A 27,373-nucleotide genomic window follows, 5' to 3' on the forward strand; every position below is an offset into this window, starting at 1 on the left:
TAACCAGTTCTCCCCAAATAGTTTACTGGTCCAAACTTCAGTATTTATCAGTTGAAAGGGAGCTGTTCATAATTTTGACAGTACAGTACTATGAACCATTGCAGCAAAAGTCAAATATCTATCCTTTATTCCATTTACAATGCAGGACCAAAAGAACTTCCCACTGCTTGCTCTCAAGTGCAAGGCACACGTATTCAAATGGCTTTAATGATTTGCATTGTACAGGATATGTTTGCTCATCCATAAGCTTTTTATTTTTATTTATGTATTGCTGAAGTACCACCAGAATATGTAATGCAATTTTGTATTCCATTAACATTTTTGTCCTAATTCTGCATGCAAACTACTTCCGTGCACCTCACAGTTTTCCATGAACTGTTTCAGACAACCCTATTGTCTAAAATCATGCACAGACTTCGAGACAACTTGTCAAGTTGGCTTCTTACATGCTCCACTGCCTAAGTATTGACAGAAGTTATTAGAATAAAAAGAAGTGATCCAAACCAACTGCTCAGTAAACAGCACTCAAAGCAGAGACAACTCCCTGTTAGACTTGTCTCATTAAGCTAATTTCTACTTCCGACCACGGGCACACCCGGAAGTCCCTCCCCTGCTCGTGTGCGCTGCGGACCGGGGAGGGGGGGTATTCCCACTGAAGCCCATGAGGGCCGCCTTGGAAGGAACAGGGCGCACTCTGTCGTACTTTAGCAAAGTTAGTTACGGCCGGCACGGCCCGCCAGACACCGGCGGTCACCACCGCGCAGGGAGATGAGGCTGGGCGCCCACAGCCCTGCGCCATCTGCGCCCCTTTAGCCGGCTGCAACGCAGTGGCAACGAGCACCGGCACAGCCCGGCGGTACTCGCAAAGCACATGACAGCCCGGGGCCGACACCTGCGGAACGTCTGGAGCCATCCAGCTACCGCGTGGGCTTCAGCATAGATGCCTCCGGCGCCCCCCGGTGCCTCCCGGGCAAGGAGACGCAGGATCTCCACCGCTGCAAAGGCTCAACACACCCTGGCAGTGACCAGATCCCACGGCTTGGCGGACCGGCTCCCAGCGAGGCGAGATCTGGGATCTGAGCGCCTTGCCACGGCGAGCAGAGCCAGTAGGTGGGCTAAAGTCGCCGTTAACAGACGGTCGCCAGCAATGCGCCTCGCACCCACTGGTGTGCCCGCTCTGCCCACGCCGCTCACCTCCCGCTCCGCCTCCCCCGCGCTCCTCGGGGCGGGTTGCCTGCGGGCGCAGCCGGCTTACCCCACTGCACCTACCCGGCTGGGCTGCAGGGGGCGCCCGCCGCCGCTGCCGCTCTCACTGCTGCCGCCGTCGCCACCTGTGGGGTTGCGGTCCCGCGCCGCAGCCTCCGCCTCCCGCTCCTCACAGCGCCGGCCCCGCCGCCGACTCGGCCGCCCCGCCGCGCCCCACCCGTGTCGTGCCCGCCGCCCCGCCCCGCGGCTCCTCCTCCTCCTGCTTGTCGCGCTCTACTCCGCGCGCCGCGAGGGCGGCTGCGGCGGCACCAGCATCGCCGGAGTCCGGGCCCGACCTTGGCTCAACCCACGCGAGCAGCTCCCGCCGCCCCGCTCCCACCCTTCAGCCTCCACCCGCTCCCCATCGAGAGCCAGAAAGAGAAAATGGCGCTCGATTTATCCCAGGAAGTGACGTAGAGGCTCATTTGCATGACGTCCAATGGGAAGAGATATGGGTCAGTGAACCCATTGGCTCCCCGGAGGGAGATGGGCGGGGCTTGATGTGGGAGGGGCTCACCTGCTCCCCTGCCACCTGCCCCTCCCGCCTTCGTCCTGTGAGGGGCACCACTGAGACCTCTCGCGAGATCTGGAGGCGTGACGTCAGCCTCGATGGGGACGGAGCCTGATAACGCGGCGATCATCACGTGAGGTCACCATGTGACCACCCAGTAGCATTCCTGATTTGGTAGGAGGTGTAGCCTCATTTACATCAGCTGGGGGCTGGAGGCCCCGCCCACCTCAGCCAGCCAATAGGGCAAGGAGAGGCCTGGCAGCCATGATTCCCATTGGAGGAGGCCCTGCCAGATACCTCCACACGTGGCTCACACCTCCCCACCTTGGTGCTCCATTACCAGGCCTGGAGGCTGTGGTAGGGATGGGGCTCCAGCAGGATCTGTGGGATCCTCAGGTGCTGGTCCTGGGCAGGCAAGACCCACCGGGTGCACCTCTGGTGATGTTGTGTGGGAGCATGGTGGTATCACACCCATGGCATTGGAAGGCACCTCAGTGTGATGAAAGGTGCATCTCTGTAGGTTAGTCCATTGAATTGTATTTACCAGGTATTTCCATATCAAGCGGCAAGCTTGTCAGGCACAATTCTTACTCCTGCCACGACAGAATCACAGAATGGTTTGGGTTGGAAAAGACCTTAAGATCATCTAGATCCAACCCACCTGCAATGGGCAGGGACACCATGGTGGCAGATGGTTTCTAGTGAACGCAAGATGGAAACAGAATTGATCCCCTGTGCTGGTGGGTAACACCCACACCACAAGGACCAGGAGAACGGGCCACATCAGCAGCATGTATGGGTTTCAACTACTGAGATGCCAGGTATGGTTCTGCGGCTGGAGCAGGCAGGAGGCAAGAAGTGCATTGCAATAGAGGTGTGTGGGGCCATCCCAGATCCCCTCCCCAGCACACCAGGATCAGCCACCTTCCTGGGACAGCTTTTAGTCTTTGTCTTCCCCACAAGGTTATCCTGGCTTAGCTTAGGTCATCTCCGAAGTGTTTGCAAACTAATTACTTCAACTTGAGTTTCTTTAAGTGTCCACCATGTGAATGAAATGCTTATCACATTGAAGCCAAGGGCTATTTTGCCATTGATCTCGGTAGCCATACATTTGCACTGCTTCTCTACATATGGCTCATACGTAGCTCAATTTGTTGGCCAGCTCCTGTTAAAGCCTGTGAAGGCCACATCAGTAGACTGACTGGTATCTTGTCAAAAGGTAATACTAATAAAATACTCACACTGGCAGAAAATTGTGCTCTATTTTTACTGTAGTGGCCACAAAAATTATTTGCCTTTGTAGTCCACACTTTCATAAGTACATTGAAACATAATTAGTTCTAAGTTTTTGGGGGTGATAACTTTCTATTACTAAAAATTCATATGATAGAAATTCATTAGCTGTGTACTTTCTGCATATGCAGAATAAATGCATATACCCTTACTGGCATATACAAGTGTAAGGGTGTAGGTAAGTAAAGACTCAAAAACGATGGAATAAAAGGCAGCCACCCAGGAAAGATAACTTGTTCAGAGTAGATAGATGACTGTAGATTCAGATTGGATCTTGCAAAAAATTTCTTCCCTGAAATGGTAAAAGGCTTTGGAACAGGCTAACTATGAAAGTGGTGGAATCACCATTCCTGGAAATGTTCAAAATCTATGTAGACGAGGCCATTAATGACGTGTTTTAATGGTGGACATGGCAGTCCTGGAGTTGGACTTGATGATCTGGGGTTGGACTTGATGGTCTTTCTCAACCTGATTGATTCTATGATTCGATAGTATAAAAAATTGTTGTTATGCAGTGGGAGAAGGGATATGCTCCAGTTAGTTAAAATGTAGCGTTTAAAATAAAGCTTTTAGCTGCTGTCTGATAATTCATAAAGTAAAATAACTAAATATGGCTCTGCCAAAATGGAAATGTCCAATGGCTCCCACGTAATCAACAACATTAAACTTAATCAACAGTGGCTCCCATGTAATCAACAACGTTAAACTTCTGTTGCAACAAGGCGTCAGCAAGTAAGTGCGGGGTGTTTTAATCAATGGATATGTTAACAAGCTTAAACAAAAGATTAAGAGAAAACAGTTGTGAAAGAGTCTTTCATGGCTGAACATTACAGCAAAACTGTGGAATATCTCCTGATTTTCACAGAACCACAGAGGCTGAGGGGGGAAGGGACCTCTGAAGGCCATATGGTTCAGCCCCACAGGGACCCCCAGCAGGGCCATCTAGAGCCAGTTCCCCAGGATCATGTCCAGTTAGCGCTTGAAATTTGGCCAGTGTTTTCTATCACAGTAGTCAAAACGGGAGCTTTTTATAAAGTCCGTCAATTAAATGTGCCTACATAATAACTCTGTAAATCTGTTATTTGTTTATCTTCAGCTGTCAGATCATGCAGTGTGCTAAGCAAACTCAGGTGCTATTTAAATGAGGTGGAGTTAGTGCTCATTCACTTGGGAGAGGAGGTTAGATTTTCACTTGCGGGTCCATTATTAAGTTGTACACGTTAGAAGTAGGTCCATTAGCCTCCAGCACACGCTTAAGACTTTCCAAAGGGAAAATGTGACTAGACTTCAAATTCCTTCCCTTGTAAAAAATGAATAGGATAGCAGCATGCAAAATTCATTTAAGAGGAGGACTTATGAGAAGAAAAATAAATAAGGTTAAAAGGGAGGAGCAATGTTTGTATTATTTTTTTTCCCATAAATCAACAATTTCAAAATTCAAAAATACGTGGGTTTCAGGACAACAGAGGAAAGAAAGTCAGAAACACACAAAGTAAAGAAGAGTAAAAAGATCAGTTAGTTTTTCTTAGATAAAAGTAATAGCTTTGATCAATTAAATCCAATGGCATTAGTCATTTGCACTGGAAAGGTATTTCAAGACTTCTCCAACTAGAAGACATAAAAAAATTTGGTGATTGTGTTTTAATTACATGTTGCTATCATATGGGAGTTAAATATTTGTTTAGTTAGTTATACCTTTTAAGTAACATTTGAATTAACATCTAACAATAACATATTAAGTAGTATTTTTGCTTAAACTGCTGGACAGTTCAGGTCTGGAGGAAGTGATGACAACAGGGAAAGTGCTTTGGCAACTCACAATGACATGTGAGTGCCTTAGCCCTGTTGTCTGCTTCCTGTGGGCAAGATTCACTGCTTCAGCGCTTTCCCATTAGCTCTCTCAGGGCAGAACAGCAGAAGCAAAGACCACATACCTGCAGGTGTACAGTCAGCAGTTGGGTTGGGAGATGGGACTCCTCAGAGACTAGAAAAGTCAAGAGAATTAACTTCTATAGCTGCATTTCAGGTCCTGGAGTAAGATCCAAAACCATTATTGACCTAGATGGCTCTTCTAGGGAAGTGCAGGAAGACGGAGGAAGCTCTATCTTTTTACAGGGATTTGCAGCCAGTACATTTTCTCTTCAACTCTTCAGTACATTTTCTACACCAGCTAATATTAATGTAATGGTAGCAAAATTCTCTTTGCTTTTGAAGCAGATGCTGCAGCACATATGAGTCTCAGTGATTATTTTCAAAACTGCCTGATGAATGTTTTCATTAGTGTATTCTAAAAGTTTAAAGATTAATGTAATTACTTTACAAAATCTCTTCCCAACAAGCAGAAGTTGCAAGTTCTTCCTTTGCATAGTACATATGTTTAATTTGTCAGAAAACGAAAAGAAAAAAAGGAGTGTTTCATTGATTGTTGTAGTGTTGCCGTGATTATTGATAAGCAGAAGACTTGGGAAGACTTTCCAAAGGAGTCATGCACCAGTCTCTGTCAGCCACCAGATTCTTCTGCTCCTTGCAGGAGACCTTCTCTAATCCATCCTTCCCATGTAACAATCCCCTCCAGTTATGACTCCTGAATTCTTTAGTTCAAACAAAATTATGTATTAAGAGCTAAAGTACTTTTCACCTGAATCCAGTTAAAAGAGCAGGATATCTGCTATGCTCAGGGTTTGTTCATTCAAACTGACACAGCCTGTTTCCTTAGGTCAGCTCCAAATTCCACTGAAGTCTAGAAAGCCTCTTACTGAATACAGAAGAATTTCAAGCAAGTTTTTATCATGAATGAAGGAGCTCCTCTTCCAGTAGAAGAAAATGAAGACAAGAAACAAAGCACAATGCCAGGCAAGCAGAATTTATGCAAAAAGTAACCATATTCAAAAAGTCTGGTTGTTTCTACAGCTTAAAGCACACTGCCAAGTCAGTGCCAGAGGAATTAAAAGGATGATAGAGGTAAAAAACTGAGTACCATCGTCAAATGAAAAAAAAAGAGAAGCTCTTTCCAGTGAGGCTGTTCTCTCGTTTACCGTAATAAAACTTCTAAACCAAAACTTACTGGTTTTACTCCCTGCTGTGAGACAGATAGCTTGGCATGAAACTTTCTTGAAAACTCTTCAAACTCCAAGCTCTCATTTGGAAAGTACACAATGGGTCATAATTTCTGTGCTGAAATGAGACATCAATAGCAGTAATATAGAGTGCCAATCAAGCAGTATAGAGTGCCAATCTCTACCTTCAGCCTTCATTAGGTAATATTAACAAAAACTATAGATCATGTCATATGCCAGAATACAATAGCTGGGCCAAGTTAACTTTTCTTTGATATTTATCCCTAAATCTCTTCTATTAGTTTGGCTATATAATGAAATTACCTCTTGTCATATTCTATATGAATATTTTTTTATATGAGCATAACATAAAGATTTCCAGAGGAAAAAAATATCACAATTACTTACTGATTATAGCAGGATCTTTTTTTTTCTTTACTTAACAAAACCATATTTATGAAGTTGGTTTTACCAACAAAAATAGATTTAAAATTACTGCTAAATTATGTGACTTATTTGGCTAAAAGAAATATGGATCTTAAAAATCTAGGTCATATTGTAGAAAAGAATTAATAATTCAGACGAACAAGAAATAATTCAGTAACCAGAAAACAATGAGAAATCTTTCCAAGTTCATTCACTAATTAGTACTTAAGGCACTAAAATTAGTTTTAGAAATAATGTGATGGTTTGAATTTCAAATATTATCAGTGAATTTTCAGTTTCATTTACATTAGAAGTCTGTAAGCCAAAACTGAAAAAAGTATGTCTAGAAAGGGTAAATATATCTGGGAAAAAAAAAATCATAAAATGTGTGCAGTAAGCAGGAAATCAATTCTTCAGTAGGTGCAAATATTTTACTTTGAGAATTCCAATGGGAAACACAATTCAGTCTACTTTTCATAATTTCTAAAGTCTGGAAATACAAACAAGAAAATGTTAGAAAAAACAATCACTACCTCTTTAGCCAAAACTTTGCACATACAGTTCTGATATTTTATTTTTTAGGTGTTACCTATTTTTAGAAGAGGAATTAAAAATCAGTTATAACAATGTATCAGGTGTTGCAAATCATTGTCTTTTGAATGTCAAACACCCCTTCAAGTTTGGTCCAATTTTCCCTGGGTTGTTCTGGAAGTATATGGGTGTATGTCTACCAACATATGGATAACTGTAGGAGTACATGTTCAGTTCACACAGTAGGGCTAATAAGACTAATGAAATCTACTAGAACTTTAGCATTTGTAGATTATTTTTATCTTTATTAAACTGGAGTATATATTCAAAGAATGAGATGGATTTTTCTCATCTGTATTTTCTCCTTGTTTAAGCTTTATCAGCAAATAAGTTTCCCATAGTGTTTGATTTCGCATGGAATGTGTGATTAAAAGTATTTATATATGCAGATTCTCATTAAACTACTCAGCCTTTCTGCTGTGTTCCACTAAAGACAATGTTTCCATAAAGCAAGTATTCTGAGAAAGCTATAAACCATATAGCTTCTTACTATATTATGTACATATTACATATTAAGTATTTTTCTGTGTTCAGAAGTAAAGTTTAGCAAATTCTTAGAATAAATGTAATTCATGAATGTATTTACTTATATAGCCACAGTAGTTAGGGTGCAGTAGAAATAAAGGTAATTTACTGTGCAATAATAGAAGTCCCTCTAGACAGTTTAGCCAGTGCCCACCACTGATGACTACCAGACTTGCTCTTGGAAATTATTGGTTTCAGCTGGGTAAGTGAAAAAAAAAATGGTTGTGGTGCAGCTCCCTCTCCCAAAGTTGACATACAGCATCACAGAATCATAGAATAGAATAGTTAGGGTTGGAAAGGACCTTAAGATCATTTAGTTTCAACCCCCCTGACATGGGCAGAGTCACCTCGCACTAAACCATGCCACCCAAGACTCCATCCAGCCTGGACTTGAACACTGCCAGGGATGGAGAATTCGCAACTTCTTTGAGCAACCCATTCCAGTGCCTCACTACCCTCACAGTAAAGAACTTCTTTATATCTAATCAAAACTTCCCCTGTTTAAGTTTGAACCCATTACCTCTTGTCCTATCACTACAGTCCCTAGTGAAGAGTCCCTCCCCAGCATCTCCTGCATCCATGTAGGCCCCCTTCAGGTACTGGAAGGCTGCTATGAGGTCTAAATCCAATCCACAATATCCATTATACAACCCCCAACAAAGAGTCCAGAGAAGGGCCACAAAGGTGATCAGGGGACTGGAAGCCTGCCCTATGAGGAAAGTCTGAGAGAACTGGGGTTTTTCGACCTAGAGAAAAGGTGGGCCAGGAGAAAGCTTATCACCATGTTCCAGTATTTAAAGGGTGGCTACAAAGAAGACAGAGACTCCCTTTTTACAAGGAGTCACATGGAAAAGACAAGGGGTTATGGGCATAAATTACTCCTGGGAGATTCTGACTGGACACAAGAGGAAATTTTTGACAATGAGAACTATCGGTCATTGGAACCATCTCCCCAGAGAACTGGTGGATTCCCCAACAATGGACGCTTTTACAATTCCGCTCAACAGGATGCTGGGCCATGTAGTCTTGTCATGCTTGTTGAGAAAGGTTGGACCAGGTGATACCTGAGGACCCTTCCAAGCTGGTATTCTATGAACCTTTTGGATGCCTTGTCTTGACATATTCCTAAAGCAGACAGAAAAGTTTACCTTATATTTTGTGAGAGATTATGTTGAGTGTGAGAGGTACACAGTACTGTCACCTCTCACACAGTGTGAGAATTGACAGTACAGCAAGGAGATAACTTTTTGGTGGTTGATCTTGACTAGAAATACCAGGGTTGGAAAAAGAACACATTGGTTCTGTTAGTGTGTTAAAGCAAATTGTGACTAATTTAGGTGCATACAGTTTCTTTTTTAAAATTCAAAGTAGTACTTGAAAAGCAGAAAGATGAAGAGTCTCATTTTGGTGAGAGGAGATCATGAGAGGTGAGGGGAAAGAAGAGGCGGCCATGAGGGGTGAGGGAAGATTGTGAGGAGACAGGAGGGGTGGCCTTGAGAGGTGAGGGAAGATCATGAGGGGGGAGCAGGGGCAGCCATGAGAGGTGAGGGGAGGTTTTAAGGGGACAGGAGGGGCAGCCAAGAGGGGAAATCATGAGGGGAGAGCAGGGGTGGCCATGAGGGGCAAGAAGAGATTGTGAGGGGTGAAGGGAGAGCAGGGGCAGTCATGAAGGAAGATCATGAGGTGAGAGCAGGGGAGCCATGAGAGGTGAGGGAAGCTGGTGAAGGGACAGGAGGGGTGGCCATGAGGGATGAGGGAAGATCATGAGGGGAAAGCAGGGGTGGCCATGAGGGAAAGTCATGAGGGGAGAGCTGGGGCAGCCATGAGGGGTGAGGGGAAATTATGAGGGCTGAGGGGATAGTAGGGGTGGCCATGAGGGGAAAGCAGGGATGGCCTTGAGAGGTGAGGGGAGTCTGTGATAGGACACTAGAGGCAGCCATGAGGGAAGATCATGAGGGGACATGAGGGGTGGCCATGAGGGGAAATTGTGAGGGGAGAACAGAAGTGACCATGAGGGGTGACAGGAGATCATGAGGGATGATGGGAGAGCAGAGGTGGCCATGAGGAAAGATCATGAGTGTACAGCAGGTGCGGCCATGAGAGGTCAGGGGAGATTGTGATGGGACAGGAGAGGCAGCCACGAGGGAAGAGCATGAGGGGACAGCAGGGGCAGCCATGACAGTCGAGAGATGTCTAGAATTAACGCACACAGTACATTTCTAGCTTTTGTTGATGAACAAATGTTTCCTGTTTTCCAGTCCCTTTTAGCTGTAAGCAACATCATCTTTGTTACTTAACAGTAAATCTTTAGGAATCCCATCAGAGGCAAGAGGGCTGGTAGGACTTCCACTACAGAAAGTACAATCCAAGTGAAGTGAAAGTAAAGTAAAATCCAAGTAAACTTGGAGCTTTCTAGGCACTGAAAAATCCAAGTAACAGCAAGGTATTCTGTAAACCCCAGGTGTGGAGAAAGGTGTGAGAGATGTTTTTACCTCATTAGACACTGAAACCCAATGGTAAAATCTTGTCCATAAGAAAGTATTGTTTATTAATCCATCTATTCCCAAAATTATTTCACTCTTTTACTTGCATTATTCTTTCTACTCCTTTCTTCACATTTATATATAGGTATCAGAAGATGTCCAGTTTGGGTGCAATGATCTTGAACTCTTCTGCATCTGACCTTGTGTTACATTAAGCTTGGAGTAACATCTATATGGAGTCAAGTTCAAAGTATGCCTGTTCACCACAATGATTCCAACATCATCATAATGGATTTCACTCCAGATATGCAAGTGCCTTGCATACAATACTCAGTTTGCTTCAATAACCATACTTTTATGTAAGGTCACAAAAAGCAGGACAGTTGCAGCCTTTACCAAAGCCCTTGGGATTGCAGGTTTGAACTCAGCAACTATTCAGTACGCTACATGATTCTCTCTTCAAACCTTCTGGAACCTATTTGGTGAAGAAATGCTACCTCTTTCCATGTTTTAAGCAGAAGAAATTAAGCACTGAGTTGACTGATGGAATGAGGCAAGCACCTTTGGGTCAGTTGTCATAATTCCTGGTGAAACTCAAACCCTCCTGTTTAGAATATGTCTCGTACCCATCTAGGCTTTTTCTCATCTAGGATACTGATACCTCTTTTCATGGGAAACCAGGAAAAACAGTCCTTTAGCTCAGACATCTTGAACATGAACTTCTCTGACACTAATTATCTCACTGATGGTTGTTCACCCTACTGTCCCCCCCACTTTGGGACTAGCAGCTTTGGTACCTGTTTGTAAATAGGTCTTTGATAGTTGGATTAAGCTTTGGAACAGATCCAGAGTCTGCCATCTAGATACGAAACATAGCTCCTTCATGAAGTTCCCAGGCAGCTAGGTAGAATGAGAACTCCAGAGATCTGTGCGGAGGCTGAACAAATGATATGTCTGGAGGGCTTTCATACTAGCAGCTCCAAACACATTCCTGGTATTAAAAACATAATCAGAACTATGCTACTCTCAACCACCCCTAGGCAATGCGCTTTGAAGGAATACACATTTTGTAATCATCACCATGCCACTCCTCCTTTGCTGACATTGAATCCGATTGAATCTGTTCAGCTGTCTTAAGCCAAACTTCAATCTCATGGGTTTGTTGTTTTTTTTTTTGACCTTTCTTCTGTTTTTTATTTAATGGAAGTATTAAAAATTTCTCAAGATAATTGCAGAAGATATGAATATAAATAACTGTAAGCATGGACAAGATAACCCATGCTAACCCAATATGAACTGTCTTTGAGCTGCAGTTACTCAGAGAACTTTGTCAGTTTTTAAACAGGCTGCATGGCAGGTGAATGAAAACAGTGGTTTGAAGTGAATTCTCCTTTTTCTTTTCTATTATACAGCCATAGATCATCAACTCTTCCATAATGTGTGGCTTCCCTTGAAATTGTTGACCTGCTGAAGAGAAAAAAGAAAAATAAATACTGTCAAAGCCAGTTATCTGTAAAGATAAGGTAAGATGGGAATGTAGCCTCAAAAATTAAAAAGGAAAAAAAACAGTTCTGTAAAATAAGTGTGAAACTTACCAAACAAAACTTTGTTACAGCTAAGAATCCCCCAGGAGATGGCTCATATTCAGATATCAAAACCACTGAGACCCAGAAATCAGGAATGAACACAACAGTGTTAGACCAGTGTGGTTTTACAGACCAGTTCCATTCTGCCTCTGCACATCTTGCCTCACTTCAGTGGGATTGCAGCATCCCATCGCACTCTTAAACTTACTGGAAATTTCCTCAGAAAGATGAGAAAGCCAAAAGAATGGCATAGTTCAGAAAACTGAAAGGCACTTGGGCTTGCAAATTGCGATGTTTATTTACCATGACAAGTGTCCTATGAATCTGCCAGCAAACAGCCTATCAATATAAATAAAAAAGTAAGAATTTGATAAGGGGTGCACTCAGAATAATGATTTTTCAAGATTTCCATCCCACAAGATGGAAACAATTACCAGGAGTCATACCACAATGGGTGTATGTCAGCCTGAGTCTGGACTGACCAAGTGATAAGCATTCCTTTCGGTTCTAACAGCAAGTGTTGACTCCCACTAACTGCTTCTGCTGTGACAGAAATGGAAATGCACAAAATGTCAGGACCTTAAACAAATCAGTCAGAGGTACCAGTAAGGAAGCTACATTTCAGGCATCCAAAATGAAATGATGCACAGAGAGCATCTGGCTGTCTACTGTTGACCTTCAGCTCTGGTGAGCGCATAGTTTGTCCCAGCTTGCTCTCTCAAAGGTGGCAAGAAGAAAAATACTAGAACTGAGTTTCCGTCGACCAAATATGCACAGTTTTGCTCATCAGCTGCTGAAATCATGTCCTTCACCAAAGACTCTTTGAGTAACTGCCAAATTTAGATTTCAGTTTTGCAGCAAGGTAATGTTGGCAGGATGCAGTAGCTCTGTAGTAGCCCCACAGCCTGCCTCTCCTTGCCTCCCTTTCTCCACAGAGGTGGGGGTCTCCTGCCAGCAGGGAGTAAGCCCCCATTCCCACTTGGGAAGGGGAAGCTTCAATTTAGTCATAGTTCTCAGGCTGGATTGAAATCTGAGTGACAGATGAGGTGAACAATTGCATCCAGCCTGGAGCGTTTTCCAGCCTGTGCTGGAAATGCACATCCAGCCTATGCATTTTCTGCAGGACATAGTTCTTTCTTGCTTCTACCCTAAACTCTTCTGTAAGAAAACTGTGTCTTGGGCAGTCTTTCCTCGCTTCTGTGCAAACCTCATTGGTTTTTGATGACAGATGAAAAGGGCTCTTGTAAGCCTATGTACCACAAGGGGCATATGGTGATGTTGCTCTCAGTTTCAGATGTTTGGGGCTCAAAACCTAGTTGCCGGGAAGCTGTTGAGTCGTGTTCAGCAGTTACAGTGACTGCTGCCAGGAGGGAAGCAGGGCTGCAAAGAAAGGTAAGAAAACCCAAGCAGGTCTTCAGTTCAGGGTTTGCCCACGTATGTTGTAGCACACAGGTGCTTGGTGCAGCACCTCGCAGCACAGCGTAACTGTGTTTGTTTGCCTGCTCTGAGCTCCACCATCCACTTTCACACCCTGGGATTCTTCCCAAGTCTCTTTCACTGTGTTTGAGGTCCTGCCCGATGGCAGAGACCACGTGACATGAGTCAGAGGCAGTGATGAACCATTTGACTCTCATGTGTCTTAATGAGGTGATGTCAGCCTATCACTGCTTACTGGTTTGCTTTTGAATATTCTGTTTTGCTATTTCTTTAAGGAGGTACACACTCCATAGGCTGAGATAACCATGTGGAATCTACCGAGCAAAGCTAGCACTGCTAGCAACAAGCATACAAGTCTGTGTGTCAGCTCTTCAAATCCACTGTGTTACTGAGGGGAAGTGAAGTAAGCACTTTTGTGGCTCTTCCAGTGTATCAGGACTGTGACAATTTAGATGAAGAAATATATTTGGAAAGAGTTCAGCTTCCTCCACAGAAAAATTCATAGAATCATATAATGGTTTGGGATAGAAAGGACCTTAAGATCATCTAGTTCCAATCCCCTGCCACAGGCAGAGACACTTTCCACTAGACCAGGTTGCCCAAAGTCCTGTCCAAATCCCCTGCCACAGGCAGAGACACTTTCCACTAGACCAGGTTGCCCAAAGTCCTGTCCAACCTGACCTTGAACACTGTGAAGGATGGAGCATTCACAACTTCCTTGGGCAACCTGGGGACTGGGTCTGAAGGCCCCAGAAGTTCCTTCCCCAGCTGTGATTGTTTAATACATAAAAACTAAATCAAAGAATTTTGCAAGTGATCATAGTTCTTATAGCTCAGATAGAGTGTAGTATTCAATTTATTGTCTTTTACAGCTATAAATGTAGTGAGATTACTATCACACTGGTAGTACAAGAAGCCAGAAAGAAGCAGAGACAGGACACCTGATCCAAACTAGCCAAAGGGCTATTCCATACCAGAGCATGTCAGGCCCAGTATATAAACTGGGGGGAGTTACCTGGAAGCGACTGATTGCTGCTCGATTGGGCTGAGTATTGGTCAGTGGGTATTGTGCATCATTTGTGGTTCTTGAGTTTTATTCCTCTCTTTGTCCTATTATTACTGTTATTAATATTTTACTTTATTTCAATTACCAAACTGTTCTTATCTCAGCCTGCAGGTTTTACATTCTTTCCGTTCTCCTTCCCATCCTGTCTGGGTCGGGCAGGCATGAGCAAGCAGCTGCATGGTGCTTAGGTGTCTATGGGTTAAACCACAACAAGCTGACAGTGAGCAAGATTTTGGTTTATTTTAGATGAAAACTAAGCTATGAACTGCAAACCTAGTTTATATATGTCCAAACTTAAGAAGCAGAGGCAGTCAACTTTGTTCTCTTTGTTCTTTCAAAAGCTTAATATGTAGGGTTTTTGGGTGTTAATTTGGGTTGGGTTTGGTTTGGTTTGGCTTTTTTTCCTTTTTTTAGCCTTTAGGTAGTTAGGAAAGTCCCACATTTTATACAGCAGAAACTAAAGATGGAGACATTAGTATTCTGTGGGTTCATTTAGCAAGTACCAATTAACAGGTTCCTGCTGTTCACTCAAAAAAGTTAAGAAATTTGTTGGCAAGTTGCAATAAAGCCCCAGCTAGCTTTGAGTGACAGTGATACTGCACATGAACAGTTTCTGAAATATCTTCATTCACTGGAAAACAGACTAAAGCATCTACTTCAAAGTGCGTCTGTCCTATTAGAAAGAATTTCTAGAAAGCCTGAACAAGGCACTGAAAATTGTGAATACAGTGAATTTCAGTGTTCATGTTGACCTGAACTACTCTGTCCAACCTAAGAATCATTTAGACTATTTATATCCTGGAGCTTATACTTGGCATCCTTTAAATCTTTTTGAAAAACTAGAGCAACATACTGTAGTGCACCCTCCCTTGCATTCTCTTTACTTTCCTATTAACTACTGGGATTAAATGTTATTTCTGGTAGAATTCCTTTTTACTACCTTGTTAGTCATAACTTCTTTTGAAGCTTCAGCCCTCCTGCCTTTATACATTCATGCTATTATTTTTTACTTGCTTTGAGCCAGAAAGGTCTAATCTCACTTTTTATATGTTTTTCCATCCATTTTCAAATCTCAAAGTTACTGGGGCATTCTTCCCTGCTGCTTTTGCTCTTCCCTGCTGCTTTTTCTATTCCCTGCTGCTTTTTCACTGCCTTTGAGGTTTTAATACATTTTTTTCACCCACGGTCAATGCTCTGACCAATTTTACCCAACAGATGAGCAGTTTTCCATTCTTTTCTGGATGCAGTTCCCCTTTGCAGAACTGTAAATTTCTGAATATTAACATAAATAAATTTATTTTGTTTGAGAGTTGTATATTTGCTGTAATTTCAGTGAGTTTCACTTTCTTGTGGAAGGAATTCCCCCCTTAGATTAGGTCCTCAGGAGAATAACTTGTCCTGATCTGTGTGCTGAAGGCTGCTCTTTGAATGCCACTGTCATTATTTTGCTTCCCTCTTCCTTCCTGACCTTAGAATAACACACACAATCACTTTGTGATTATTTTTATCCAGATGACTGAAAAAAGACATTTTATTTCAATACAGAAATCCTGATTTTATTTGCAGTAACCGTGGGACTTGCATTCTTTTCAGTTCTCCTCTCCGTCCCTCCGAGAGCAGGGGGAGGGCAAGAAAGGGGGGGGAAGTGAGCGAACGAGTTACCTGACTGGGTTTAAACCACGACACAGAATTACAAGATGTTTTAGCTCAGTGCTCCACTGTGTTTATTTTGTTATTAACAAATCTGCTCTCCGGCTGAAAGTCCTACAACTGCAGCAGCTTGAAAGCTGCTTAACAAAATGACACAAATAGCATTTTTCCTTTTCTTACATACCTTGTGCTAGCCAATCTCCCCACGTGTGACAAACCTATTAGTTTGAAAGAGGAAGTGATAAACAGGCTGTACCAAAGTAATCTTTCAGTATCTGCAGCAGTCTTCTTTGCTATTGGCAGTCTCCATTTTAAAGGGAGTGGCTTTTTCAATTCATTTTGGTTTATCAGTAGGTTGACTTATAGTTTTGCCATCATCTGCCTCCAATTCATTTACATCTTCCTGCAATTCATCCTCCAGCTCATAGTCTGAGACTGATTCAGTGTTATCGTCCCAGTAATCAGCTTCGTATCTGTCCATTAAGTATTTCTGTGGTGTAATGTCATCATCAGGAGGATTCTTTGGTTTTTTGTTCTTCATTTTCTTTCGAATCTTAGAAAGCTGCTGCTCCTGCTCTTCTGTCCAGGCAATGCTTTCTGTATCTCTTGACACTTTCTGTCTTTTGTAGTCCATTATCTGCTTATTCAGCAGTTCATGATCAATACCAAAAAGATTAGACCGCATGAGTGGCTCTGAAGATTCAGCCGCTGAAGAGAACAGTTTACTGTGGAAAAGAAGACAAACGTTGTGGGTTCCCCCCCATGTATATTTAAGGGACAATGCAATTGTGACAACTTCAGTAACACAGAAATAACCAGGAGTTTTCAGTTTTATTAATGCACTGTGTTCAGCATTGTCCTTCCTACATTAAGAAGGAAGAGATACCACCGTACTGTGTCCCCAAGGACAGGCTGTGTGTAAGCCTTTCAGCATGTCAACAGATTTAATGGGAGGAAGCCAATAAAGCAACTACATTCCAGATGAAACTGCTTGTTTCTGGGAAAAGGTGTGCACAGATAACAGAATGAGCACTCGACCTGGGAGCCCCAAGGAAGTTAAGACTTCTCAGAGCTATTCCAAAAAGCGAGAATGAGCAGCCTGAGCCCAAACACATCAGACAGATGCATGAATGACAGCATGTAGCACCTTAGGCATTAAGTACTAATGCTTAAGCATTAAGTATGGATTTAAGTATTTACACAAAATGCAAAGAGAGGAAGATGGCAGTGCCCTGTGGGCAAGTCTGTCAAAATAATTCCTCCCAAGAAGCTCTTTCTGATTTGCATCTGATGAACCGTCTTGTAAGATGTTAAGTGACAAAAGGCATTTCCACCAACAGACTGCTGGCTGCTGGCTTCAAGAACATCCAGTCCACAGAATCATCATTCTAATAGATTGTTCAGCCTTATCCCTCAATAGCCAAAAGTCCCTCACACGAGAATGCTGAATTAGCTTACTTATTGTTAACATAGAAAGATTTGTCAGGAAACTTGTAAGGCATGTATAACAAATTAATTTTATACCAGAAAAAAGTGGCCAAGGAGAGGAGTACTGGTAAACATATAGCTTTTATCCTCATGAGAAAATTACCAGCAAGAAACAAGTATTACTGATGCAAAGCTGCTTTTTTTTTTTCAATTTAATTACCAAAAACATATCAAGTGTTGAATTCTTACAAATTCTAAAAATACTTCCCTTATAAAAGTAAAGATACCAGAACAAGTAATGCGTCTGAAGTAACAGATCTGATGACTACATCACTCAGAGTACAGACAACAAACACAGCTGATTTCTAAGACTGTGTTCTGCTACCACCCCATGGGTTAGTTGCCTCTGAAAGCATATACACTATGCTGTAACATAGCTCCACAGCTTAACAGAAGTCTGCTTATATATGAGAAAACAGACTTTTCCTTTCCATATTTGCAAACCTGTGTTCTGCAGCAAGGTACCAATGCACAAGAATCAATGACAAAATAGCCTACAAAAATGTGTCTGCACTAAAATATGAATGTAAACCTCAGCATATAAGAAGCATTTTCCCTTCATTTTAATAAATGGGTATAACTTTGGTAAAGAAAGCTAAAGCCACAAAATTAAATGTCATCCTCTACATTTAATTTCTGTAATAATTACATAGTAGTTTTGTCCTAGGCTATTCTGTAGCCTTTTCTGTTAATAAAAGGGCCTAACTGATCTCTTTAAAAGCTAAGATGCCTTTTCAGTAAGGTTTTCCAAAAAGGCGCTCTTCTACATTCTATTTCCTTGTAACACCAGTTGCTGAACTCTAATGTACACATCTAATTAAAATATACTTTCTGTCCTTTCTGTCAAATAATATCCAATCTAAGTTGGCCAACAGAGATGAAAACAGATACTTGTACAATTCTGATTTAAAAAAAAAAACCCACCTAGAATCATTCTGAGATGTTTCTTCTGCTTCTGGAGGTCCAAAATCAGCAATTGATAATAATTCCTCAATCTGTAAACACATGAAAACAATACATATGAAAAGTCTTGTACCAAATTTACTTTGTTCACACCTACACAAGAAATAGACAAGTATTTAACAGCAAATATTATTTTCCATGTTTGGGATATTGTCCATTCCAAAATAGTATTTTCCTCCATTTCAACAGAACCTCTTATATTTCTTGCCTAGGAAGTTTGTGTCAAATAGTGTAACTGATTCAGGGATTCCTACAAAGTTTTTGCTTTACATACTTTCTTAACAGCTGGCTGGGGATTACGTGACTTTCCTTTTTTTTTCTTTTTTTTTGGTCTTACTTGGAATTCTTTTTCATAACATCCTTACACTAAGACTCTTTTCACTTTTTCCCCCTTTCTGCAAGTTTGTACTTCTGTTACCTGTAAATACTGAGTTCCCAACTCCCTTTTAACATGGCGACTAACCAGTAAATGCTACAAATCTAGTATATTCAGTGCTTAGAGACTGTACCTAATTGTGAAAATTTAATCTCATTCGAAATTTTAATTCGCACTTTTCCTTACATTACTTCCTTTCTAATTGCACATATTATACTAGGAGTTGAATTGCATGGTCCTTCCCTGTCTTCCAATACTTGAAAAACAGGTTCAGCTACATTATTTCAAGCACTGTTACTCAAATCTGTGGATTACATAAATCTGATGCTCTGCAAAGTGTGAAAAGATGGTCCATCTAGGTGCTTCCCAGTGCTGACAAGCTTAAAGGAGGGTTTTTACTTGTCTTAAGTAGTTAATTTTTCTTGATGCACTGAACTTGAAAGTAAGACAGCCCAGGGGTTTTCTTCAAAACTCTTCAAAAATAGTAAGTGGTTATTTAACAAAGCTTGAGAAACAGTGATTAATGGAACAGGCCCCACAGTAACAGAACTGAAAGGCAGGACCTGCAGGAGTACATATTTGTACTTCCATCTACGTAAGTTAGTAACAGGGTAATAGTAATGACAAAGCGCTTCTATAATCCCTCATTACCTGTGTATATTTTCTTGTGTTGATTATGGGGAGCAAAAGAATGAATATTAACAGCTTTCAGAAGTGTTTATTTCATTTCTGTTCTTGTGCTTTTTGTTGACACCAATTCAGGTGGAAAGCATTTGCATTATGGATCAGTACATTGGCATGAAACTCAGAACTTTTCTGACTACAGAAAGTTCAAACAGTTCACTGCATTTCCAGATAGTCTGAAGCCCTTATTATCCCTTCCAGCTCTGCAAATACACGCTACATGAGCCTGTAAGTCACTAATTGGTTGTAATAGTAACACATCTAAGAATAAGGTGCTTCAGGGCACAGAAATGTGAACACGCTCTTTTCAACTGATGTTTTTTCCATTCACTTCAACAGCTTGAGAAGACATTTTTGATGAAATTCTACTCATTTCTCTTCTGGAAATTTCTCTATTTCAGAGATCTCATTTCACACTCCTAATGACAGCCAGTTCCTAGAAAACGTCATTATTCTAGCAATATTTCAACTACTTAAAACTATCAACAACTTGACAGAAAATGTGAAAAATTAATGAATTTTAAAGGGGGGGGGTGGGGAGTAGTATGAGTGAGCTTACATCCTCTATGCAAAGATCTGCACTTTGCTAGTTGGGGTAAAGAAAAATTAAAAATCACTGATTACATTCAATAGAATTTTAAAGACATGTAACATTTAAAACGTGGAAGACAGCTCCTTAAAACTCATTCCTATAATCATCTATACAAGGCAAAAGACAACTGCTTACCTTCTACTGTTCCTTAAAATTATAATTTCGCTTTTAAGATTTCTTTATTGGCCTGATGATCTGGCCTACAAGCTTCTCTGAAAACTCCACTTCAGAATTTTTTATACTAGCATCAAAAAGTGTTCACGAGGCAATAGCTACAAGGGTGCTCTTACGTTCTAGATAAGCATCACTCTTACTCAAGATTCTTTGCTAAATGCTCTGGAATGTGAAGAGGAAAGGATATAGACAACGACTGCTTTTTCATGTAGATTGGTAGAGCAACGGAACAATCAGCTCTCTCCATATTCCTAAGCATTATGCCATTCTAAGTCACCATGTTTGCATATCATTATATTTGTACATTCAGTCAAATATTACAATTACCTCTCTTACAGCTGCAGCTGCTTTGTCTTTTACAAATACTATTGGGGGCATACTTCCTAAAATCTGCTGACTCTTCAGAAGATACCTGTCAAAAATAAAGCATTCACCAGTATAAGTAACAGAACAGCACCTCCAGGACAAGTAAAATACTTTAATTCCAGAGTACTGCAAACTTAAGTATACGGTTTGCAAAACCTGCAGTCTGATGGTTATCCATTCAGGTTAGTGCTAAACAACACATCACTGCAGAATCCCAACTCTGAATGTATAATGTATAAAAACTACTAGCTGCAGATTCCACTGAGTATTGATGATAGATTTGTCTCCTATATGCACAAGCTGGCACAGGTCTTTCCCCACTTCATTTGGCTTCCTTATCCCCACTGTAGGGGTAAGAGCAGTGGGGGATGAAGACCTCACAGCAGGGCAAGACAACTAGTCCTACATGCTAGGTGTGGGGAGGACTGACAAGGGCTTCCCTCATCTTCCCAGCCAGCAACATTCCTTCTCAAAAAGTGGAAGGTGTTGGGAGTAGAAAAGATATTGTGCTGCAGCAGGAATTATACAGCCTAGGGAAACAGGGGTAAGGAAATGGCTCTACATTATGCTTCAATGCCACCTCCCCCACTGGATGAAGTCCTGATCCTCTAACAGTTTGGCTGTATAGCACAGGGTAAGTAAGCCAAGGAAAGAGGGAGAAATAAATATCTCTCCGATATCCTGAAAACCCAATGGACCCTCTGTCAAAAATGGGTAAAAGCAGCACAATACATGGCAGCATCCCATAATTTATTTTCTGGTATCAGTACTGTAAAGAATTTCTGTAATGTCAGCTATCCCTTCTGGAGGTCCAAATTGTCCCTAGCGATCAGAATTGCCCAGTGAATCTGTAAGGAATTATTTGTTGCAATTGCCAGTCCTCTTGAGGAACATCATATTCTGGCCTACTGTCATGTACAGCCATGTCCAGCACACCATTACTAGTATAATGAAGTAAAACCTCATCCAGACTCTTACTTCTTTCAACTCAGCCCAGTCCAATCCCAGGAAAGCACAGAAGCCAAATAAGCCAGCAGTGCTCCAGCAGGAGAATACACAGCTGGTGTGACACAGCCATCCTTCCCTGTGAGGCATCTCACAAGAGATGCTCTGACTCAAATATCTAAAAATCGAAAGCATCCTAACAGGTCAGATACAGATTTTTAGAAATACTCAAGAAATGGTATAATACATGGCTATGAATTTATGAAGCGACCTGTCTGCCCCATAGCAGTACCGTATACGTGGAGCACTTTTCTGCAGTACACTTTCAACATAACTTTCTTTCTCCATAGTAGCAGTAGGATTCCAGTACACACGACAGGCTGAAAAGTTTGATGCCAGTGACACCTGCAAAACCACAAATGTTTCTTTAAAATTATATGTATAAGCACACTTCATACACAACAAAGTCTTTTAATTTGTGAATAAGCATACAGTGATCCAAACTGAATATGTAAATTGTTAGGAGAATCTCTTCTTCCATCTCTGCTCTTAAGAACCATAATTATATGGTGCCTTTAAGAGTTTAACACCAAATAGGACTTACATTCAGTACCTGAAAGGACTTTTTTATTTGGGGAGGTCACTGCCTAACCTCCCCTTCAACTGAAATTAAACAGACAAGTCTGCCAACACCTGTGCGTTACTGACAGTGCTCCATTTCTTCACCATGACAGTGTTACCATCACAAATTGTCCAGAATGACAGTGCTTTGGAATACAGTTGGAAGTGTACATTTCTGCTAAAGAAGGACCTGGTTTGTTGTCACTCATAATTTGGTTTTGATACTGACAGAAAGAGGACCCTCCATGCCACTGTAATATAAGTGTCTCTGTAGCCCTGAAGCCTAATGGGAACCTCAGTGCCTGAAACTATAGCTCACTAACAGATAATATTCATACATGTCATACATGCAATTGAAAATAGCACAACTTGGATTCTGAAAGATTTCTGAAACTATCGTTCATCACATCTAGCACTGTCCTTCACAACAGGTTCTCACTATGACAGTACACTTAGCAAGCTTCTAACATCCTATCTGGCTCAACCAAAGGAAGGAGCCAAGGAAGAGGGAGGAGAAAGCATAAACTACCCATTGGAAGGCACAGTTCAGACATCATCCAGTCCAGAAACCAAGACTTCAAACAAATAGGTATCCACATACATCACCAGAAAAAGACAATGCCATCGGAGTATTCCCAGAAATGAAAACTGCATCACAGTCTGCTATCGACAGTGCTAGTCTTTCCTAGAGAGGATGGACTGTCCCCAAAAAACAAACTAGAATCTGGTTTTTCCTACTACCAAATAGCTCCTCCCTTGGGAAAGCTGCCACTTATTAAAAAAAAAACAAACCAAAACCCACCATGATAATTAACCAGCTGTTTCTACTGCAGGATCAACCTATCTCCCATGCTGAGTCTAATATAAGCACACAAACAACCCCATCTAACACAAGCCATTTCTTCATCACCACAACCAGTGTTATCAAGTGGATAAAAGTTTGATGTATCAGGCTTGAAGCATGATTCTTACCTGTTATTATTATGTAATTTTAACTTTTCATATGGAAAAAAAGTCAATTCTGATGGATTGCAGAAATGGGTTTAAACTTGAACAGCAAAAGTTTAGATTAGATACAAGGAAGAAGTTCTTTACTGTGAGGGTGGTGAGGCACTGGAACGGGTTGCCCAGGGAAGTGGTAAATGCTCCATCCCAGGGAGTGTTCAAAGCCAGGCTGGACAGAGCCTTGGATGACATGGTTTAGTGTGAGGTGTCCCTGCACATAGCAGAGGACTGAAACTAGATGATCTTAAGGTACCTTCTATTCTACGACTCTAAGATTCTATTTCTTTTGATAATGGAAGTAATGGTATCAGACCAGAATCACAGAATCATAGAATGGTTAGGGTTGGAAAGAACCTTAAGATCATCTAGTTCCAACCCCCCTGCCATTGGCAGGGACACCTCACACTAAACCATGTCACCCAAGGCTCTGTCCAACCTGGACTTGAGCACTACCAGGGATGGAGCATTCACAACTTCCCTTGGGCAACCTATTCCAGTGCCTCACCACCCTAACAGGAAAGAACTTCAGAACTTCTTCCTTATATCTAGCCTAAACTTCCCCTGTTTCAATTTGAAACTGTTACCCCTTGTCCTGTCACTACAGTCCCTAACAAAGAGTCCCTCCCCAGCATCCTTATAGGCTCCTTTCAGATACTGGAAGGCTGCTATGAGGTCTCCAAGCAGGCTCCTCTTCTCCAGGCTGAACAGCCCCAACTTCCTCAGCCTGTCTTCATAGTCACGATCATCCTCGTGGCCCTCCTTTGCACTTGTTCCAACAGTTCCATGTCCTTTTTATGTTGAGGACACCAGAACTGCACACAATACTCCAGGTGAAGTCTCACAAGAGCAGAGTAAAGGGGCAGGATCACCTCCTTTGACCTGCTGGTCATGCTCCTTTTGATGTAGCCCAGGATACGGTTAGCTTTCTGGGCTGTGAGCGCACACTCAAGCCAGCTCATGTTCGGTTTCTCATCAACCAACACCCCCAAGTCCTTCTCCGCAGGGCTGCTCTGAATCTCTTCTCTGCCCAACCTGTAGCTGTGCCTGTGACTGCCCTGACCCAGGTGTAGGACCCTGCACTTGTCATGGTTAAACTTCATGAGGTTGGCATCAGCCCACCTCACAAGTGTGTCAAGGTCCCTCTGGATGGCATTCCTTCCCTCCAGCGTATCAATCGAACCACACAGCTTGGTGTCATCGGCAAACTTGCTGAGGGCACACTCAATCCCACTGTCCATATCACCAACAAAGATGTTGAACAAGACCAGCCCCAACACCGATCCCTGAGGGACACCACTCGTTACTGTTTTCCAACTGGACACTGAGCCGTTGACCACAACTCTTTGCGGGCAGCCAGCCAGCCATTCTTTATCCACCAAGTGGTCCATCCATCAAATTGATGTCTCTCCAATTTAGAGACAAGGATGTCATGCATCAGCTCTAGAATAAATCAAGCTCTAGAATAAATCAATAAATCCATTCTCAGCCACATCCCAGTGCAGCACAAACTCTTCCCAAGCACTACACAGTTACAATAAAATCTGCACTAAATTTGAAAGAAGGCTGTTTTTTTCCATCTCTTGTGTTATAAGTTGTTTCATTTACAGCAATGAAAGTGCTGCGGCTTGCCTTCACCAGCCAGTATTTTTAAGTGCAGACATGCCATCCAACTTAGACAAGCAATCCTCAAAGCCCAGGAGAGAGAAGTACTATATGAAGGACACTGCACATATAAAGCCAAAATATTCACATTGCCCAGGTAATTTTAATCACATGCTTGAAGACAGAATGAATTCAGCTGACAAAACCAGCTATGAGGTGCAATTTGGTTTTCCATGCCTCTAAGTCCATCAAACTTTTAAGCCAAACACAGATAAAACTGCAAATGGGAAAAAAAAAAAACCAAACAAACCTACAACGAACAAGAATGTAGAAAGTGCCTTAGTTCCTGAATTTTACTTTTACACTTTTACGTCCCTTTCAAACCATGAATTTGACAATTAGGTACAAATTCTAACTCCTTCTTGAACTTTGCTTGCCAATGCCATTTTATTAGCCTTGTATTTTTTTCTGAAGGCAGCTCATGCCTCACTTAGGTCTTTTGCCTGTATAGTGATGCTGGTGAGGAACACCAGGAGGTATCAACCCTCACACAGCTGCATAAAAAAGGCTCTGGGAAAGATACAATTTTATTGGCAAAACCAGGCTCCCCTTTCAGAAAGGGTAAGGCAAATACTACATATCTGAGTAACAAAACTAAGTCATACTAAGAGAATCACTATTTAGTTGGCCTTAGCTGCATTTGCAATTATAATGGCAAAGGTCTGCTGTGCCAGGTGCAACAATGGCAATGTTCTCCTAGTCTGCAAAATGAATCCAGAGCCTCATCTTGATGTGCTCTGCCACATCAAAAGCAATGCAGTAGAACTCCTGCAAGCATCAAAACACCCAGAGGAGCTCCTTTGGCCCGCCATGCCAAGGTGTAGTCAGAGCTGCTCAAAACAAGTTGAAGCTTTAGCACTTGCCTTGCAGATTTCCAGCTTAAGATCATAAAGTTCTTGATTAACTTCACAGGTAGCCATCATCTCTGTCACAGCTTTATGAATAAGACCATTCAAGACTCTGAAGCGTATGTTATCTTCTTTCCTAGTTTTTATCTGGTCAGCTTTCATTATGGAGGCCAACGTGTTTGGTTTACACATCTTTAAAACACAACAAAACCACAACACATTAATCTGTAGTTGCAAACTTGTATTTGTATTAAGCATTTAACATACAGTTTTTTACATTTTATTAAGTATGCTCTTAGAATGCCATTACTGCAGCTGTGATGGTCTTATATAGGTCTTATATATCACGTTTCAATAAAGAATATTTCTTTTCACAAAATCTTTGACCTTCATGTATTACAGTCAAGGCCGCTTAGTTTCTTTTAGGTTTTTTTTGTAGCTAGTTACACAGGTCAATAAATCCTTTTTCTAAAATAGAGCATGCATTAACTTGAAAAGCAGCACCTGTTTGAAAAACAGACATAAAAAATTGGTTTCCATAAAAGTAAAACTAAGCTGGTATACAGAATTTCTAACCTGGATCAGTTCTCTGCTGTAGGCTCAAGGGTGTTCAGGGTGCTTAGGGACACAGTTTAGCAGTGGACTTCGCAGTGCTAGCTAGGTCAGTGGTTGGACTTGATGGCCTTAAAGGTCTTTTCAAACCTAACTGATTCTATGATTCTAAAACAGCACTGGATCTGGTGTGAATGAAAGATCAGCATGGAAGAGGAAGAAGCCATGGGGAGCTGAATGGCTTCTCTCAACAGCTATCCTGGCATGTCATAGTGAAACTGGAGCCCTAGTGTTCATTACAGAATTTTGCTATTTCCACCAGAAAATGCTTTTCTCAAAGTCAGACACAATGGCAGAAGCACAAGCTTGTTCCTCCTGGCACAGACAAACACAGCACCTTAGAAGCTTGCACTTACCATTTTAGATCCCAAGGTAGGGCTGTCATACCAAAATTTCTTTCTTTGGGGAAAAGGAAAGGAAATCAGCTTTATCTTTCAGCAGCCCAGAAAAACAAAGGGTTCCCTGTGTAATTAAATTACCACCCACCCGAAGGCACAAGACAACACACAGGTTTTCATGCCCACAGGTAGTTTTCCCCACAACAGGTAGACTAGGGTGGGGTGCAGGGAGCAATGCTCCCCATCCGCGGCTGAACCTGCATGCAGAGGTGGAGAAAAGACTCAGACTGGTTTGGGTTGAAACGACCTTAACGCTCATCCAGCTCCAACCCCCTGCCATGGGCAGGGACACCTTCCACTGGACCAGGTTGCTCCAAGCCCCGTCCAACCTGGCCTTGAACACTGCCAGGGATGGGGCAGCCACAGCTTCTCTGGGCAACCTGTGCCAGGGCCTCACCACCCTCACAGGGAAGAACTTCCCAGTATCCAGACACCGGCACCTCCGGCCCTGTACTCGCTTGCCAGGCCGCAGCAACACCGGCAGCACCGCCTGCCCGCACTGGCGGAAGCAGGGAAGACCCAGCAGCCCGCCCGGCTGCGGCCGCTCACCCCACAGCAAGGCCCGGCCCAGCCCGGCGGTAGGCCCCTCTGCCCAGCCAGCGCCTCCCCACCTACTTCTTTTTCCGGAGCATTTTCCACAGTAGGTTCCTGGAGCCGCCCAGGGCAGCGGAGCTGTGTAGCGCCCGGCACCACCGCGGCACCGCCGCACTCGCTGCCGCCAGAGTGCCCAACATGCTGCCACTGCGGCCCGGCCAGGCACGACCTGACCC

General features: G+C 42.5%; 1 protein-coding gene across 1 annotated transcript; it reads right to left on the reverse strand.

Annotated features, from left to right (window-relative positions):
* Positions 1-15,957: 15,957 nt before the first annotated feature.
* Positions 15,958-27,353, reverse strand: RBFA (ribosome binding factor A). Its single transcript, XM_057424372.1, has 7 exons — positions 27,219-27,353; positions 26,562-26,604; positions 25,609-25,785; positions 21,750-21,862; positions 20,474-20,558; positions 18,282-18,352; positions 15,958-16,594 (listed from the first exon to the last, which is right to left on the reverse strand). Exons 1-7 carry the CDS (start codon positions 27,335-27,337, stop codon positions 16,204-16,206), a joined length of 999 nt encoding a protein of 332 aa, XP_057280355.1. The 5' UTR covers positions 27,338-27,353; the 3' UTR covers positions 15,958-16,203.
* Positions 27,354-27,373: the final 20 nt, after the last annotated feature.

This window comes from Pezoporus wallicus, unplaced genomic scaffold (assembly GCF_028554395.1).
Source record: "Pezoporus wallicus isolate ANWC-B61680 ecotype Strahan unplaced genomic scaffold, APGP_CSIRO_Pwel_v1 contig_5485, whole genome shotgun sequence".
Lineage (NCBI taxonomy): Eukaryota > Metazoa > Chordata > Aves > Psittaciformes > Psittacidae > Pezoporus > Pezoporus wallicus.